Source organism: Syngnathoides biaculeatus, chromosome 17 (genome assembly GCF_019802595.1).
Source record: "Syngnathoides biaculeatus isolate LvHL_M chromosome 17, ASM1980259v1, whole genome shotgun sequence".
NCBI classification, from domain to species: Eukaryota; Metazoa; Chordata; class Actinopteri; order Syngnathiformes; family Syngnathidae; genus Syngnathoides; species Syngnathoides biaculeatus.
This window is the reverse complement of record NC_084656.1, coordinates 2,273,530-2,289,744: the sequence shown is the minus strand read 5'-3', so window position 1 is coordinate 2,289,744 and position 16,215 is coordinate 2,273,530. Positions and strand designations below refer to the sequence as shown.

The 16,215-nt window shown below is 42.1% G+C and overlaps 1 protein-coding gene across 5 annotated transcripts in view; it reads right to left on the bottom strand.

Annotated features, from left to right (window-relative positions):
• chd1 (chromodomain helicase DNA binding protein 1) overlaps positions 1 to 16,215 on the bottom strand; it is a 97,938-nt gene that overhangs the window by 49,009 nt on the left and 32,714 nt on the right. For all 5 annotated transcript variants that reach the window (XM_061847601.1, XM_061847606.1, XM_061847602.1 and 2 more), the window contains exons 15-18: positions 11,832 to 11,994; positions 4,792 to 4,944; positions 4,607 to 4,678; positions 4,295 to 4,444 (exon numbers count right to left, since the gene is read on the bottom strand). In XM_061847601.1, the coding sequence (XP_061703585.1) occupies positions 4,295 to 4,444; positions 4,607 to 4,678; positions 4,792 to 4,944; positions 11,832 to 11,994 (538 nt within the window). The remainder of the gene's footprint in view (positions 1 to 4,294; positions 4,445 to 4,606; positions 4,679 to 4,791; positions 4,945 to 11,831; positions 11,995 to 16,215) is intronic.

Sequence of the window (16,215 nt, the reverse complement as noted above, 5' to 3'; positions counted from 1 at the left end):
TATCGCATTGTACGTAAAACCCTCATTTTCAAGTTTCAGCCTCATCACTCGATTTGATACTCTTTTCACCTCCAAGACATTCTTAGCCAATGCTTATTGAAATAACCCATACTCCATTTCTCTTGTTAAAAAAATAAACCCTGTCTCGAAACGTGTGGCCTTTCCACCTGCTCTCTTGGATGCACAATACAGTATATCAAGCACTCTCCTCAATCATGACAAGCAACTCCTGAGCTTCTCCTGTCATAGTCCCAATATTGAGGTCTCCAGACTCTGGTGTCGGCTCTGTGATTTTCTCTTCTCTTTCTCCTGAAGAATTCAGTTTCCTCCTCCTCTTGGTCTTCAACCCACAGTAGCTGAATTACCACCAAGCCCCTGCAGAAACTACACAAATGAGCCTGATCAAAAGTGTACATACCCCAGCTTTTAATACAGTGATGCCTCGGTTCTTGATCATAATCCGCTCCAGAAAACTGTTCGAGAAGTGATTTGCTCGAAACCCGAAGTGATGTTTCCCATTGAAATGAATAGAAAAAGAAACAATGCGTTCCAAGCCTAAAAAAGTGGGCATTTTAAAACATTATTTTTACTTTTTCCGGATAATAAACTGCATAGTAGAAATAAATGTATTGCTTAAATACCTTATATAACGAAATAATTTAAGAAATATATTTATTTAATGATTAAAATGTATGCTTTAGTAGTAGAGTATATTAGGCTGGGAGTGCATTGCCGTATCTGTAGGGACTTGGCCCCCAGCCTTGTAAACTTTTTTTTTTTTTTTTTTTAACAAAAGTGCAGAATAACTTGGAACAAGCAACTTTGCTACTTTGGAGCCATGATTGGGGGTTAATACAGTAGTCTTCGATAAGAAGAAAAACAGTCACTACCGGGACAAGTCTGTGTGCTGAGGCACACGTTTTGTCATTTCCATTTTTTTTGGGGGGGGGGGGGGGGGGGGGGGGGGGGGGGTGTCGAATTGACTATAACAAAACGCGTCATAGGTGGGTCAACTGCTTGCGCCCCATAACATTCTGTTATTTCCGGGTTTTTTCGCGGGGCGTTCGAATTGACAATAACAAAGCACGTCGTGGGTGGGTCAGCTGCTTGCGCCGTGCACATTGTTATTTTTGGGTTTTTCGGCGGTGTGGGAATTCACAACAAAGCACGTCGTGGGTCAGCTGGTCTGCCCGCGCGCATTGTTATTTCTGGGTTTTTCGGCGGCGTGGGAATTCACAACAAAGCACGTCGTGGGTCAGCTGGTCTGCCCGCGCGCATTATGTTATTTCTGGGTTTTTCGGCGGCGTGGGAATTCACAACAAAGCACGTCATGGGTCAGCTGGTCTGCCCACGCACAACATGTTATTTCTGGGTTTTTCGGCGGCGTGGGAATTCACAACAAAGCACGTCCTGGGTCAGCTGGTCTGCCCACGCACAATATGTCATTTCCGGGTTTTGTCGGGGGGCATTCGAATACCGATTTTCTTTCGAAAACGGGGACGTTCGAGAACCGAAGCTTCACTGTACTGTGTATTGCCCTAACACGAATGACAGGTTGGAGTCTTGTGGTAGTTGTGGAAGAGGCTCTTTATTTTCTCAGATGGTAAAGCTGCCCATTCTTCTTGACAAAATGCCTCCTGTTCCTGTAAATTCTTGGGCTTTGTCTTGTATTAACAGCACACATACTCATCAGAGTGGCTCAATAATGTTGAGATAAGGAGACTGAGACGGCCACTCCAGAACCTTCACTTTATTCTGCTGTAGCCAATGACAGGTCGACTTTGCTTTGTGTTTTCGCCACCATGTTGGAATATCCAAGTACATCCCATGCACAGCTTCTCGGCTGATGGGTGTTTTCCTTTAGTCTTTTTGGATAACATGCTGCATTGATCTTGCCATGAATTTTGACCCAGTATTCCCTGCCTTTGTAGTTTACACATCCCAAAAACATGAGCAAACCATGTCCATGTCTCATGGTAGGAATGGGGTACTTTTCATCATAGGCCTTTTCGACTCCGCTCCAAATGTTGTGCTTATTTTTTGTGGCCAAAAACTTCAATTTTGGCCTCCCGACTCCAAATGATTTTATTTGAGACGTATTGAGGCTCGTCTCTGTTGTCATATTGTAAGCGTGTTTTTTGTAGCATTGGTGGAGTAATGTTAACGGTAACTTTACTTCTACTACTTACTTCTGACGACTAAACGATGGAGCTCATTTTCCTCCAAATGTATCTCGAAACATCAACACCACATTTTTGAAGAGTCCTGGATTTCAGCTGAAGTCATCTGTGAGTTTTTCTGTGCATCTCGAACAACTTTCCTGGCCATTGTAACAGAAATCTTCCTTGGTCAACTTTATTCAAGTTTTGGTTGCAACAGAATCTCTCATTTAACACTTTAACACAGTAATTTGAGTTTGAACACTGCTGATTGGCCTTCTCAGTTCCTTGGATATCTTCTTATATCCCCTCTCACTTTATACAGTTCAATTACCTTTTCCCGCAGACCTTTTGTCAATTATTTTGCTTTCCCCTTGACTCAGAATCCATCCATCAGTGCAAGGGACTGTTAAGGAACCCATAGAATTATTGAACCTGAATACACACGCTGATTACAAATGGATCACAGGTATTTAAACCCATTTGTCAACCTGTGTGGGCGTTATCAAGCCAAAATCTCACTTTTAATGAGGGTCAACTTGTGTAGTTTCTGTTGTTCTTTTGATTTAAAAATAGAGCAAACAGTTGTTTGAAAATAAATGGCTTCACCCAAGCACTAACCATGAGTGAAAGGAAGCTTTTCATCATTCATATTCTAACAAACCCCCCCCCCCCCCCAAAAAAAAAAAACAAAAAAAAAACCCAAACATTATTCCAGGGTAAGCAAATCAAAGCGAAGCAAATTTATTTGTATAAGGGCATTTCATACACGAGGTAACTCAATGTGCTTTACATGATTAAAGGCATTTGAAAACAAAGAGATAAAACATTTAAAACGGGATAAAAATAAAAATGACAAACACAATATTAAAAAAGACAATTAAAACCGCATACAGTGCAAGTAATGTGATCAAAAGTGGATATATTCTAAAATGCATGAGAGAAAAAAAGAGTTTTCAACTTGAATTTAAAAACATTCACACTTGGGGCTGACCTCACCTTGGTTGGCAACTTATTCTATTTGTGTGCAGCATAAAAGCTAAATGCTGCTTCACCATGTTTGCTTTGGACTCTCCGCTCCACTATTTGACCTGAGTCAGTCGATGTTAGAGCTCTACTGGGTATGTATTCCGTAAGCATTTCTTTCATGGATTTAGTACCTAAATCATTTAGTGATTTATAGACCAGTAGCAGAACTTTAAAATCTATTCTAAAGCTGACTGGAAGCCAGTGCAAGGACTTTAGGATTGGAGGTATATGCTCTGACCGCTTTGTTTTGGTCAGAACGCGAGCTGCAGCATTCTGAATGAGCTGCAGCTGTTAAATACTCTTTTTTGGGAGTCCAGTCAGAAGACCATTATAGTAGTCTAGTCTACTTGAGAAAAGGATGGATGAGCTTTTCCTGGTCTGCTTGGCACATGCAAGACTTTACTCTACATATGTTTTTCAGATGGTAGAAGGCAGTTTTTGTGATTGATTTGATATTTTGATATTTCAACTGCTGAACAGTTTTCTCTACAGTTTTTTGGTCAACTTATCAAATTCCGACAATTAAATTAAGTTTTCTCTGGGTGGCTTCATATGTGAGATCATTCTATCTTTTTGCTGATTTGTGCTGATATTCGACCTGATGGATTATATTTTTTAAAATAAGAGGCAAATTCATTGCATTTGTCAGCTGTTACAAGCTCTGGATCTTTATGATTCGGGGGAGTTGTAAGCTTGTCAACCAAAGCAAATATAGCACGAGTATTGTTGAGGTTCTCACTGATGATTTCAGAAAATTGTTGCCGTCTCGCTCTAACTCACTCTTGGTTAAAATGTGTGATTTTCGAGGTGAAATTGTCCAAAAATTCATCAACTGTAGCTCAGTGGTTAGAGCACTGCTTTGGTAAACCAGGGGTTGTGGGTTCATATCCCACTGGAGCCTCCACTCCCTGAGAAGGGTTGCGTCAGGAAGGGCATCCGGTGTAAAAATTGTGCCAAACATACATGTGCGTTCATCTGAGATGACACGCTGTGGCGACCCCGAAAGGGACAAGCCGAAAGAAACTTACTTTTAATGTCCTCACACAAAAACAGACGGATCAACTAAATCTATTTATCATCCAGCCTAAATGTACTGTTTTACTTACTTGTCTCTTCTGTCCAATCCTGTGGGCTCTGGCCTGGGCTTGAAGATCATTTTGGGGGTTCCAGTCAGAGTCAAAGATGACAACTGTGTCAGCTGAAGCCAGATTGATACCAAGGCCACCAGCACGTGTGGACAACAGGAAACAGAAATCCTGGGGAGGTGTGTGTGTGTGTGTGTGTGTGTGTGTGTGGGGGGGGGGATATATATATATATATATATATGTGTGTGTGTGTGTGTGTGTGTGAGAGATAGCGATGTTAACTCAAATGATCAATTAGGCTACCTAAAATACAATTGTATAATCAAAACTTGCCTCTGACGCATCAGCATTAAAATGATCTAATGCCTGCTTCCTCATCTCCCCCTTGATGGAGCCATCTAATCTCTAATTGGATTACCAAAGACACAAATCCAATCGGTTAACAAGGAACAATAGCAAAGAAAATACATAGTGATGTGTGTAAAATAGATCTTATGGTTGCGGAGTTGAAAAGACACCTGAAAAAGGAACTGTCGACTTCTTAGGTAATCGGCAAGGATATCCAGCATCCGAACCATCTGGGAGAAGATTAGTACTCTGTGGCCTCGCTCTTTCAGACGAACCAGCAACTTGTCCAATAAAATCAGCTTCCCACTGCTGCGGATAAGTTGCTGAAAGGAAAATATGTAAAGAATATTCCCTTTAAAACACCGTCTATTCTCATGTATAATGCGCATCTTAAATCAATTGCACACATTATAAATATGTACAGAAATTAAAAAAAAACATTTTTAGAAAATTTATGGTGGTATGAAGAGTTTATGAAAATACTGTACACTTTTATTCCAAAATGGCACCGACACCTAGCGGTTATGAGAAACATACACACTTGCATTGTAATATCCAAATGCCACCAGACAATGTGAAAAAGGTGGAGCCTACACTTTCATTCCAATATGACAGGGGTACATTGGGCTGCATATCTGTGCAGTCGTGCTCATAATTTTTCATAGTCTGGCAGAATTTGTATTTTTTTAAGGAGCTGATGAATGAACAACAATCATTCATTTCTTAATTTTATATTTAATAATAATGCTTTTCTGAAATGCTCGACAGTTCAATTTGAATCCCATGAAAATAAAACTTTCGTGTAGTATTCTTTTCTTTAAAGAATTGTACCAATCTTTCAAATTCTGCCTGTGTAATGAAACATATGAGTATAACCGTGGTTTTTCATTTATTAAATCAAAGTAGGGTTGTAAATTTCAAAATAAGAGCAAGTAAATATAAAGTACTGTGTGGGCAAATACAGTGCTTACCAATTTTTGGGTGGAATAACAAAATACAGATAATATGTCATGTTTTGATCATATGGGTAGAAGCAAAATAATCCATTGTGAAAATATATTATACACAGCTATAGGGTTTTCCAGAATTTTTAGGTCAACTTTAGGGGTGTGTATTATACATGGCTGCGCACTATACATGAGAAATTATGGTACTTACTCATGTAACTGTACTTTAAACTTTGGGCTCTATACTACAATTTTTTCCTTCAATCCCTTTGTCTTAGATAATTCGTTTAAAGTTCAGAAAAAGACTTAAAAATTTTTCTTGATAATGAGAACAAATTTAAAAACATCTCCCATTTCAAAGTGATATAGCAGACATACAGCACGTAGATCTAAACAGAATATATGTGCATGAATGTGAGGGGCGGGGAAGGAAGAGTGAAGCTCCAGGGAGAAGAGATAGCGAGGGTGGACAACTTCAAATACAATGGTGCCTCGGTTCTCAAACACAATCCATTCCAGAAGGCCGGTTGAAAACCGAAACGTTTGAAAACCGAAGCGCGTTTTCCCATTACAATGAATGGAGAATTAAATAAGACATAAGCAGCATGTCCAACTCTCTTTTCTCTACATTGCCCAGACTGTGTTGCTATCTAAAGTGCTGGTGGGTGGACGGTGTTTGTAATTATGAGTGTACCCCTTGAAGAGCCACAGGGTGGCGGAGTCAGGTAAACTAGCAGGAAAGCATGTGCTTCCGCGCCTAAAATAAATAAATAAACAAACACATAAATAAATGCGCGGATAAATAAATAATTAAAGGGGGGTGCAGGTTGTGGTTCACAGCACCAGATCGATTTTCATGTGCGCTGAAAATGTGGAACAAGTGCGCAGTTGCATTGGTCTTTTTAATCCATGCAATCTAAAAGGACGGAATTCCGCCTATATATGGGGTGGGGGTAAGAACACGTCTGATCTTCAACAGGTCTCGAGAACTGTGTGAAGTACAAGCCTGCTTCAAACGCTCCACCACTATACCGGTCCCCAAAAAAGCAGCAGTCTTAGGTTTTAATGACTACAGCCCTGTTGCCTTGACATCTGTGGTCATGAAGTCCTTTGAACGCCTTGTGCTGGACCACCTTAAGAGCGTCACAGGTCCCCAGCTGGACCCACTGCACTTCGCCTATCGAGCTAACAGGTCTGCGGATGATTCAGTCAACACTGGTCTGCACGTCATCCTTGAACATCTCGATAGCAGGGGTAGCTCTTGTTCTTGTTACTTTGTTGTTCTTTGTTCTGTATGTCGTCTGAGGGCCGTCTGCCCTTCCTTGGGTGTTTTGGGTTTTTTGTTGTTTTTTTTTTTTTTTTTACACCCTTGGCCAAATAAAGCTGATTCTGATACTTGTTCAAAAAGACGTGAACCTGTCCTCATCTTTGGTTGTGAATGAGCAATTCAGGGAAGCTCCTATTTTACACCCAATCATGCCACACACATGTTCCCAATGGACCTTTCCGACCTGTCTATCACTTGTACAATAATAGCCAATCAGATAGCCGCATTGTCTTAACCCCTGGCTTGACATAGCCCTGCCGCCATGTTGTCCCAAAGCAATACTGGTTGTCAATAGCGTGCACTTGGAAAAGTTAATGTTATGAAGAAAATGGTACTCAGATGCGCTTGGGGGAATGTGCAATTCTGATGAGAGTTATCCTGCTTGGTCACAAGGGGCCCAATTTATTCATTTTCCAAAGCCTAAAACACAATTGAGGAAGTGTCTATGATGGATTAAAGCTTGCGGAATACCGAACAAACAATTGAATGTAAACAATATCAACAAACACAAGGCGGTATGTTTGATATTAAGTGAGGGAGAAGTATCTTCTGAGTTTGATTTGATTATTTTCAGTGCTTTATACATTGTAGGATAACTTTCAATTTGTTAGTGTATCACTGACCTGCTGAATGAAATGTGGAATGTTTTATGCTGAAGAGTTGCGTTAGTGATATGTAAATGCACAATGTCATGCAAGAGAAATGTCTGTTTGCCCATTTGTATCACATCAGACTTTTAAGAGTGGGTTTGATTACGAGCCAAGTCAAACTTTTTCATCTGGTGACTATGGTGCTGATGGTTACAAAAGATAATACGCTGTGGCGACCCCTAATTGGACAAACCGATAGAAAAAGAAGACGATGTTTTGTTATCAGTAAATAATGGACATTTTTACAAGTAATTGCTTCTGAACTGTCACATCGTTATTGACGACGGTCTGCCATTGGGGTTGGTTGTTTCAGTGGATCTTGCCTCTGAATATTGGGAGTAGTGGAAGTCCGTAAGGAATGCTGGCCTTGGGTTGACATTCGAATGTACCAGCTATGGAAAAGTTAGTTTTCCATGCTTCCAGTTGATTTAAGTGTTTTGGTCGTTTCGCGTGAACTTCCAATGCCTTGAAACCTCTTGATCCATAGTCAATAGTATCCTGACACCAAGTGCACAATGCTTTACCAGGTCGATCGATTTGGCGAATGAAGTCTCTTAATTGTAGAGTGGTAACTTCCTTCTTTCCAACGGAATCCACAATTTCTCATTCCATCCAATCCCATCAAAACTTATTTTTGACATTTCTATCAGTTTCTTTCACTTGCGAAGCATCTTTCCTCTTGAGCATCGCCATTGTCTTCACTTGCAAATGGGCCCATTGAAGGGCCACTGTCATGAAATGCATGATTTTTAGTATGTTATTAATGAAAAAACAGCAACTGACATGGACCCATGTGTTTTTTCACCACAAAAGATGATTTTTACGTATACAGCTTTTTGTAACTCCCGCCATGAAAATCTTCTCAAAGGATTTTTTTTCGAGAAGAAGCAAGAAGTGACGTACATGGCAGGTGTGTGTTTGTTTCGGCTTGTCCCTTTCGGGGTCGCCACAGCGTGTCATCTCAGATGCACGCATATACATGTTTGGCACAATTTTTACGCCGGATGCCCTTCCTCACGCAACCCTTCTCAGGGAGTGGAGGCCCCAGTGCGATACGAACCCACAACCCCTGGTTTACCAAATCAGTGCTCTAACCACTGAGCTACAGGGCCTCTTACATGTCGTACATGGCAGGACCGCCCTCAATTGGACTCGCTTGTTTCTATTAGTTTTACCTCAGAGAAGGTAGCTTGTTGTTCCTTCGTGCAAAATGCCAGCTCGTTGCATTGCTGGACATTGCTTGAACACTCGGGAGGATGGATTTACCCTTCATAAATTTGCAAGAGACCCAGTTCGCCATGAAAAATTGATTGCACGGGTGCAAAGGACGAGAGCTTCGTGGGTTCCAAATGACAGGTAGGTGTGTATACAGCTACTAAAAAAAATAATAGTTTGGGGCGGACCACGTAATCCGTCTCCCATAATGGAACAAAACATCCGTGTACGTATGACAGGGGTGCCAAATGTGTCGATGTGCGCGTCGGACACCTTCTGCATCGTGTTTGCCCGCGGAGGCTGCCGCATCGTGCCTCGCGGACAAGCACGGCTTCGGCCAGGCTGGCTCATACATACTCTCTGGGAGTCTATCGCCTTGTCTGTCAATAAGGCCAAACCGGCCGCCTGCCTTGTTGCCCAGGGTGGCTCGTCGCGGCGCCGGGCCGCGATGGCTCATCTCCGCCGCGGAAGTGGATCGGAAGGGGAGGTGGTTTGGCTGTGATCACATATCTGAATATGGCTCAAAACAATAGGGTAATATTGTCCCAGTAACTTCACTCTGTTGTGTGATGTTCTCTTCGAAAAGGGCTTCCGCGTCAGAAGGAGCGTGTTCGTCTCCCATAGTAGGGTCCAAAACGTGTTTCCAATGGCGAATGTCCGGGGTGGCGTCACAGACAGGAGATTCAGCCAACATGGTGACCACTTGGATGTCGAAAGACACTACCGCAACTTTGCGCATGGATGACGCGCTCTCCGCTCATATTTATTTTTTCGTATAGACATTGAAGTGAATAATATGTATTTTTCATTACAATGTCTATTTTAGAATGTTTATAGGGATGCCACTTGACCTTTGATAAGGAAGTTATTACTATGTTAGTTATCATGGTAAAAGTATCATTACTACTATAGTTGCTGTTAGGATTGTTTTATCATGCGTTTGTTTCTGTTAGTCTGAATTGTTCACTTTGTGAGCTGCGTGCGTGTCTTGAAGTGTGACCCAGTGACACCTGGGAGGCGATGCCCCCCTGCCGACCTTAAGCTGATACTCCTGAACACTGGGAAGTGATTTCTCAATCCTGGCCTCAGCATGTTTCCCTTCTATTCTTAAGCAGATACTCCTCAACACTCGGAGGAGATAACGCCCTTCTACCGAAAGAGGATACCCCCAAATGCCATAAAAATGTCTTTAAACAATGCCCTGCTTTTTCTCTTGTGGGTTTATCAGGACACTCTTGCAGCCTTGAAGAAACATGTACCGTAGTGTTTATGTGCTGTTGGTGTAGCCATCTGTGTCAGCATTTTCCCTGTATAACCATGTAACCCTTTGACCTGAGAATGCAATAAAAAAGAGCAGACAGGGACTACCACTTTGGCAGTCTGAGGAAGCGCACTCACACAGCGTGTCCTCCGTCTGTCCCTTACAAGAAAAACAATCTTGGTTGGTTTGAGTTCACTTACTACAGTCCTCATGCTTGCCTTAGCTGTTTTTCTAGGAACATCTCTGACAACCTTTAACTGCCTGTTCCACATTTGACCAATCAACAGACGCGCATGACATTTTCCACCTTGTTAGCAATTCGGATCGGAAAATTAACAAGTGTGGATTCTGGCACGGGTTATAGTCGGAATATTGCAGAAAAACAGAAAATTTATCTATGCAATTTAAAAAGACGGAATTCCGTCTATAAATGGAAAAATCACATCTGCGTACTTGAATAATGATCTGGGATCAGAATCAATGTAGGCTTAATATCAGCCCAATGTTCATTCAGGGAAAAGGCATGCCATATTTTCCCCAACTTTTAAAGAACAAAAAGGCAAGGACGCTGAGGAGGAATTTACCACTAGCAAGGGCTACCTGCACATGCTTCCTTAGCAATAGCTAAGCACGGGCTCCCCTCATTCTTCGTCATTCACTTCTCTCAGTAATGGTAAGTACAGCATGCCCCCAAGTGTGATTGTGAGTGTTGTCTGTCTCCATGTCCCCTGTGATTGGCTGGTAACCAGCTCAATGTGTACCCTGCCTCCTGCCCATTGACACAGGGTTCATACACTTCCAGAGGATCAAGATTTCATGAACTTTCCATGACTTTCCAGGCATTATTCTTATTATTATTCTCAAATGAGTCAACTTGGCATTATAAATACTTCTTTATAATTTGAAATTGAGAAGAATAATTCCTACCTAAAATTCCTACCTCACTACATTAGCGTGTATTCCAATGGGAAATTGTCAAATTCTCCGTCTTATCATTCACTTTGATGGTCGCAAGTTAAGTTGGGTGTTCCTGTACGTCAAAATCATTCTCCTCCACATATTCCAACATTTTGCATGCCATTGCGTGTAGTGTATAGCATGTTGTGTTTGGAAATTGTAACATCGCTTCTCGTAGCCCTTGCAGTGAACAGCGTAACCACACCCCGATGTCTTGAGCTTTGGGTATATTCGGGGAAGACTTCGTATGAGTCAAAAAACAAATTTTTTGGTCAACTATGGGGGAAAGCTTGATGGTAGTTATGTGAATGTATTACAGAACATATACACAATAGATCTTAACTGATCCCATAACCTCTTTATCTGACCTTATGGCTTTGTTCCGATCCCAGCAGCTTCCCTTGTTCACTGCTTGCTGTGGTTTTTGATTAACTTTTTAAATTAAATCCACACACATTGAAGGTTTTATATAGGAATTCAAATGATACGGCCAACCTCATGCCAAAAATCCAGAGTATGTGGCTTATAAAACTGAGCACAACAGACCATATTTTACTTCTTTTTCCATTGTGATGTACTATTTAAGTAATCATATCATCATGCAATTAAATAATTATGAATATTGTGATTTTTTTATAAGCAATAGGAACAAATAAAACATTACTGGAATTACTGGATCCAGATAGGGCATCCCATAATTACCACATTCAAACTACAAAACCTATTGTCTCATCATTATTGTAAAAATTAAAAATTGGAATTACTTTGGCGGGACCAGCGTGGAGCAATACAGCCTTATTACAAAATCAGTTTTTTCTTTCATTAAAAAAAAAAATGGAAAGAAAACTCAAACCTGTAATGCTTCAGCTCTGTTCAAGAATTCATGATCCTCGGGCGGTTTGATCAGATAACAGTGGTTACAACACTTCTTCAACTCCATCATGATGTTGAGGAAACCTGATGTGCTGCCTTTGGTACCTTTACTCAGAGCCTTGTAGTTCCTTGTCAGGATCCATCTACATTTACGAAACAGGGAGGAGGGAGCGAGAGCGAGAGACAGCAAGAGAGAGCGAGTGAGAGGAAAAGAGGGAAAGAAAAAGAAAGTGAGAAACCAAGAAAAAGCAAGAGAGAAAAAGCAAGGGAGAGAAAGAAAAAGCAAGAAAGATAGAAAAGAAAGCAAGAAAGAAAATCGAAAAACGAGGGTGAGAAAGCCATTACTTTCACCAGTGATGATTAATCTATCACACTTAAGATGCATCCAATACTGGCCGGAAGAAGTTGCGTAAATGCAAAGTGACGAATAGGGAGTGACCTCAATCAAAAATTTGTGACAGGCAAATCTAAAATAGAAGCTGCACTCATAAGCACCTTCCACACTGTCCCGTTACAAAAATGGAAACTCACTGAACAGAGACACAGATTGGACATTCAAATGGCTTTTGCGACTTCTTCTATTTCAGGGGTGACCAAACTTTATTGCCCCAAGATCAGTTTATCTCCTGTAATCTACCTTTTGGGGCAAGGGTGGGGTCGTGACAATGGCTACGATTTGAGAGCGCAAAGAACTCCCAGGCTGAAAAGATCACATATTGTAGTGGGGATAGGGCCCTCAAAAATCGCACCAGAATCCAGTTGACTAAAGAAATTGCAAAGAAGGATTAGGCAGCAAAACTGGAAAAACATCTTGGCGCAAATGTCTTCAAATCAATCTGGCACAGATTACAATCGCTCACTAATTACAAGCGGCGATCCCACCCAGTAGACAACACAAGTGGGCTAGCAGACAACCTAAACAGCTTTTACTGCAGATTTGAAAAGGACATTTTCCCCTCCACACACCCACCGAGGCGCACCACCATCCACTTCAACATCTCCAACTCCACCATTGACCATCCATGAACGGTATGTGAAGCAGATCTTCAAACAACAAAAGGTCAACAAAGCCCCAGGACCAGACTTTGTGTCCCCAAATCCTGCCTCAAAGTCAGCGCAGACCAACTTGCTCCTGTCTTCACAAGGATCTTCAACAGGTCTCTAGAACTGTGTGAAGTACCGACCTGTTTCAAATGTTCCATCATCATACCAGTCCCTAAAAAGCAGCACTCTCAGGTTTTAACGACTACAGGCCTGTTGCCTTGACGTCTGTGGTCATGATATCCTTTGAATACCTTGTGCTAGACGACCTCAATAGCGTCACAGGTCCCCAGATGTATCCACTGCAGTCTGTCTATCGAGCTAACAGGTCTGCAGATGATGCCATCAACATAGGTCTGAACGTCATCCTTGAACATCTCGACAGCGAGGGAACCTATGCGGGGATCCTGTTCGCGGACTTCAGCTCTGCGTTTAACACCATCCCTGTACTCCTCTTCTCCAAGCTTCTACAGCTCAGCGTCTCACCTGCTTCTGCTAGTGGATCAAGAACTTGCTGACAGGTAGGACACAGCAGGTGAGGCTAGAGGACACCACCTCATCCACGCACACTATCAGCACCGGGGCACCCCAAGGTTGTGTCCCCTCCCCTCTGCTCTTCTGGCTCAACACAAATGACTGCAATTCAAGGCACCCGGCTGTCAAACTCCTGGAGTTTGCAGGTGACAGCACAGTCATCGGTCTTATCAAAGACGGCGACGAGTCTGCGTATCGACAGGAAGTGTCAAAATTGGAGCTTTGGTGTGGCCAATACAACCTGGCGCTGAACACGCTAAAAACTCCTGAAATTGACTGTGGACTTCATGAGGCATCCTTCACCACAGATGCTACTCACGCTGTCCAACTGTCTTGTGTCAACCATCGAGACCTTCAAGTTCTTGGGAATTACTGTCTCATAGGACCTGAAGTGGGAGAGAAACAAACTCTATCCTCAAAAAAGCCCAACAAAGGGTGTACTTCTTGCAGCTTCAAAGGAAGCATCGCCTTTCACAACAGCTTTTGAAACAATTCTACACAGCAATCATCCAATCAGTACTATGTACCTCCATCACAGTCTGGTTTGGGGCTGCCACAAAAAAGGACAAACTCCGACTGCAATTTACAATCAAAACCGCTGAACAAATTACCGACACCATCCTACCCCCCCTTGAAGACTTGCATGCCACTCGAAACTAAGACCAGAGCGGGCAGGATACTTTTGGGCCTTCCACATCCTGGCAACCAGCTCTTTCAGCTCCTTGTGTCTGGAAGGCACTACAGATCACTGCTAATCAAAACTAGCAGTTATTCAAACAATTTCTTTCCCTTCATCCAATTATTTCATTAAATTCTTTATCAGCAATCCTACTTGTTGGGACACACCCTCACATCCTGCTGGTCCAATCGGTATTAGTACTCATAATATGCACTGCAGACTATCGCATGATTTGTCACTTTAAACTGCTCCATTGCACAATTGTCATTGCACTGGTATGTAACGGTGAATCACGAACATGGAAGAGCACTATGCATAAGCTTAATATAATGTGAGGCGCACTCTAAACTTCTCTCAATGGTACAAGACTGCATCTTGCACAATTGTGACTCTTATTAGGAATAGTTCCATAGTGCACATTAAATGAATGTCCATTGTTCTTCGTTCTTGTCAATTTGTTCTTCTTCTCAGTACTCAACATCAATGTCGTACCAGGACGGCACCGACTGCCGGAGACAAATTCCTTGTGTGTTGTTCCATACTTGGCCATTTAATCTGATTCTGTAGAGCGTTTGCCTCACAGTTCTGAGAAGCAGGGTTCAAATCCTGGCCCACCCAGTGTGACGGTCTGAGCGCTCCCAGTGCTGAAAGGTCTTCTTCGTGTTAATGCGCATGCGCGTATAAATTTTTTCTACATCCGTGCCAGTCTGAAAGTTCCCCATCCATGCTTCTTCCGCGTGTTAATTTTCACTTTCGCTCCGCTTCCATGTTTTCATTTTTGCTATGCGTGCATTTCGCTCTGGACGTCTCACAAAGCCGAACCCAGAGAATGAAAGAATAGAGAAACAAATGCGACTGTATTGTTTGTTATTTATCAACTGGAAAGCACATTCCAGCATTGAACAAGTATCAACAGAGAATTGTTTGTGCTTAGTCATTTAAGGCACATTTGGGATAGTGAAAGTGTCATCTCATTTTCACACGCTGAATTACCTTATACTGTCAGCAGCATGCAGAGCTTTCATTCGGTGTGTTCAGCTTTGTGAGACATCCATAGCAAAATGCACGCGGAGGGAAATTGAACACGTGGAGGAAGCATGGATGGGGAACTTTCAGACTGGCACAGAAATAGAAAAAGTAGAAAAATTCCAAAAATTCTATATGCATGCGCATTAATCCCAAGGGGACTTTTCAGCACAGGGGAGCGCTCAGACAGTCACACCGGCCTGTGTGGAGTTTACATGTTCTCCCTGTGCCTCTGTGGGTTTTCTCCAGGCACTCCGATTTCCTCCCACATCCCAAAAACATGCATTACTTGGAGACTCTAAATTGCTCCTAGATGTGATTGTGAGTATGACTGTTGTGATTTTGGATTTCAGATTTTGTAGGAAAAAAAAAAACCAAGAAATTAAGGTGACATTAAATTAATCAAAAATATGGTACTTTCAAAATGACATTTTAATCTTCAATACTTGGTTGGAACCCCTTTGCTTTAATCACTCCCTCGATGCACCGTGGGCACCGAGGCATGGAAACCCAGATTTCCTTTTTGTTTTTGGTTCTGGTGCCCCTCTTTTTTCTCTTGATATTACTCCATAAATTCTCAACTGCATTTAGTTCTGGTGAGTTTGCTGGCCAGCCAAGCACTGTCGTGGTATTGGGATCAAATCAGGTTTTGGTGCTTCTGGCCGTATCAGCAGAGACTGCTGGAAGATGAAATCTCTATACAGAGTCACTAAAATATGCGAGTAGACTCTTGTGGTGACCTTGGATTTAAGAACGCAGGGTTTACCAACACCTGCAATAGACGTTACACTGCGAAATGATGAGTGAATGGGTTATTTCATATTGAACCTCAAGTATCTGTTCTTCACCCTACTTTCTCCAAACGTTTAGTTGGGCATTGATTCCCAAATGAAAGGAAAACTTTGCTTTGATGGAATAAGACCACCTTGGCCAACAGTTCAGTCCTTCTTCTCCTTGAACCAGTTGACATGCTCCCTACGTTGGCTAAGGCTCAGAAGTAGCTTGATCTGAGGAACCCGACGCATTTTCTACCATATTTTGTCCTTCCACTAGAGTTCCCATTGATATGCTTGGACACAGCACC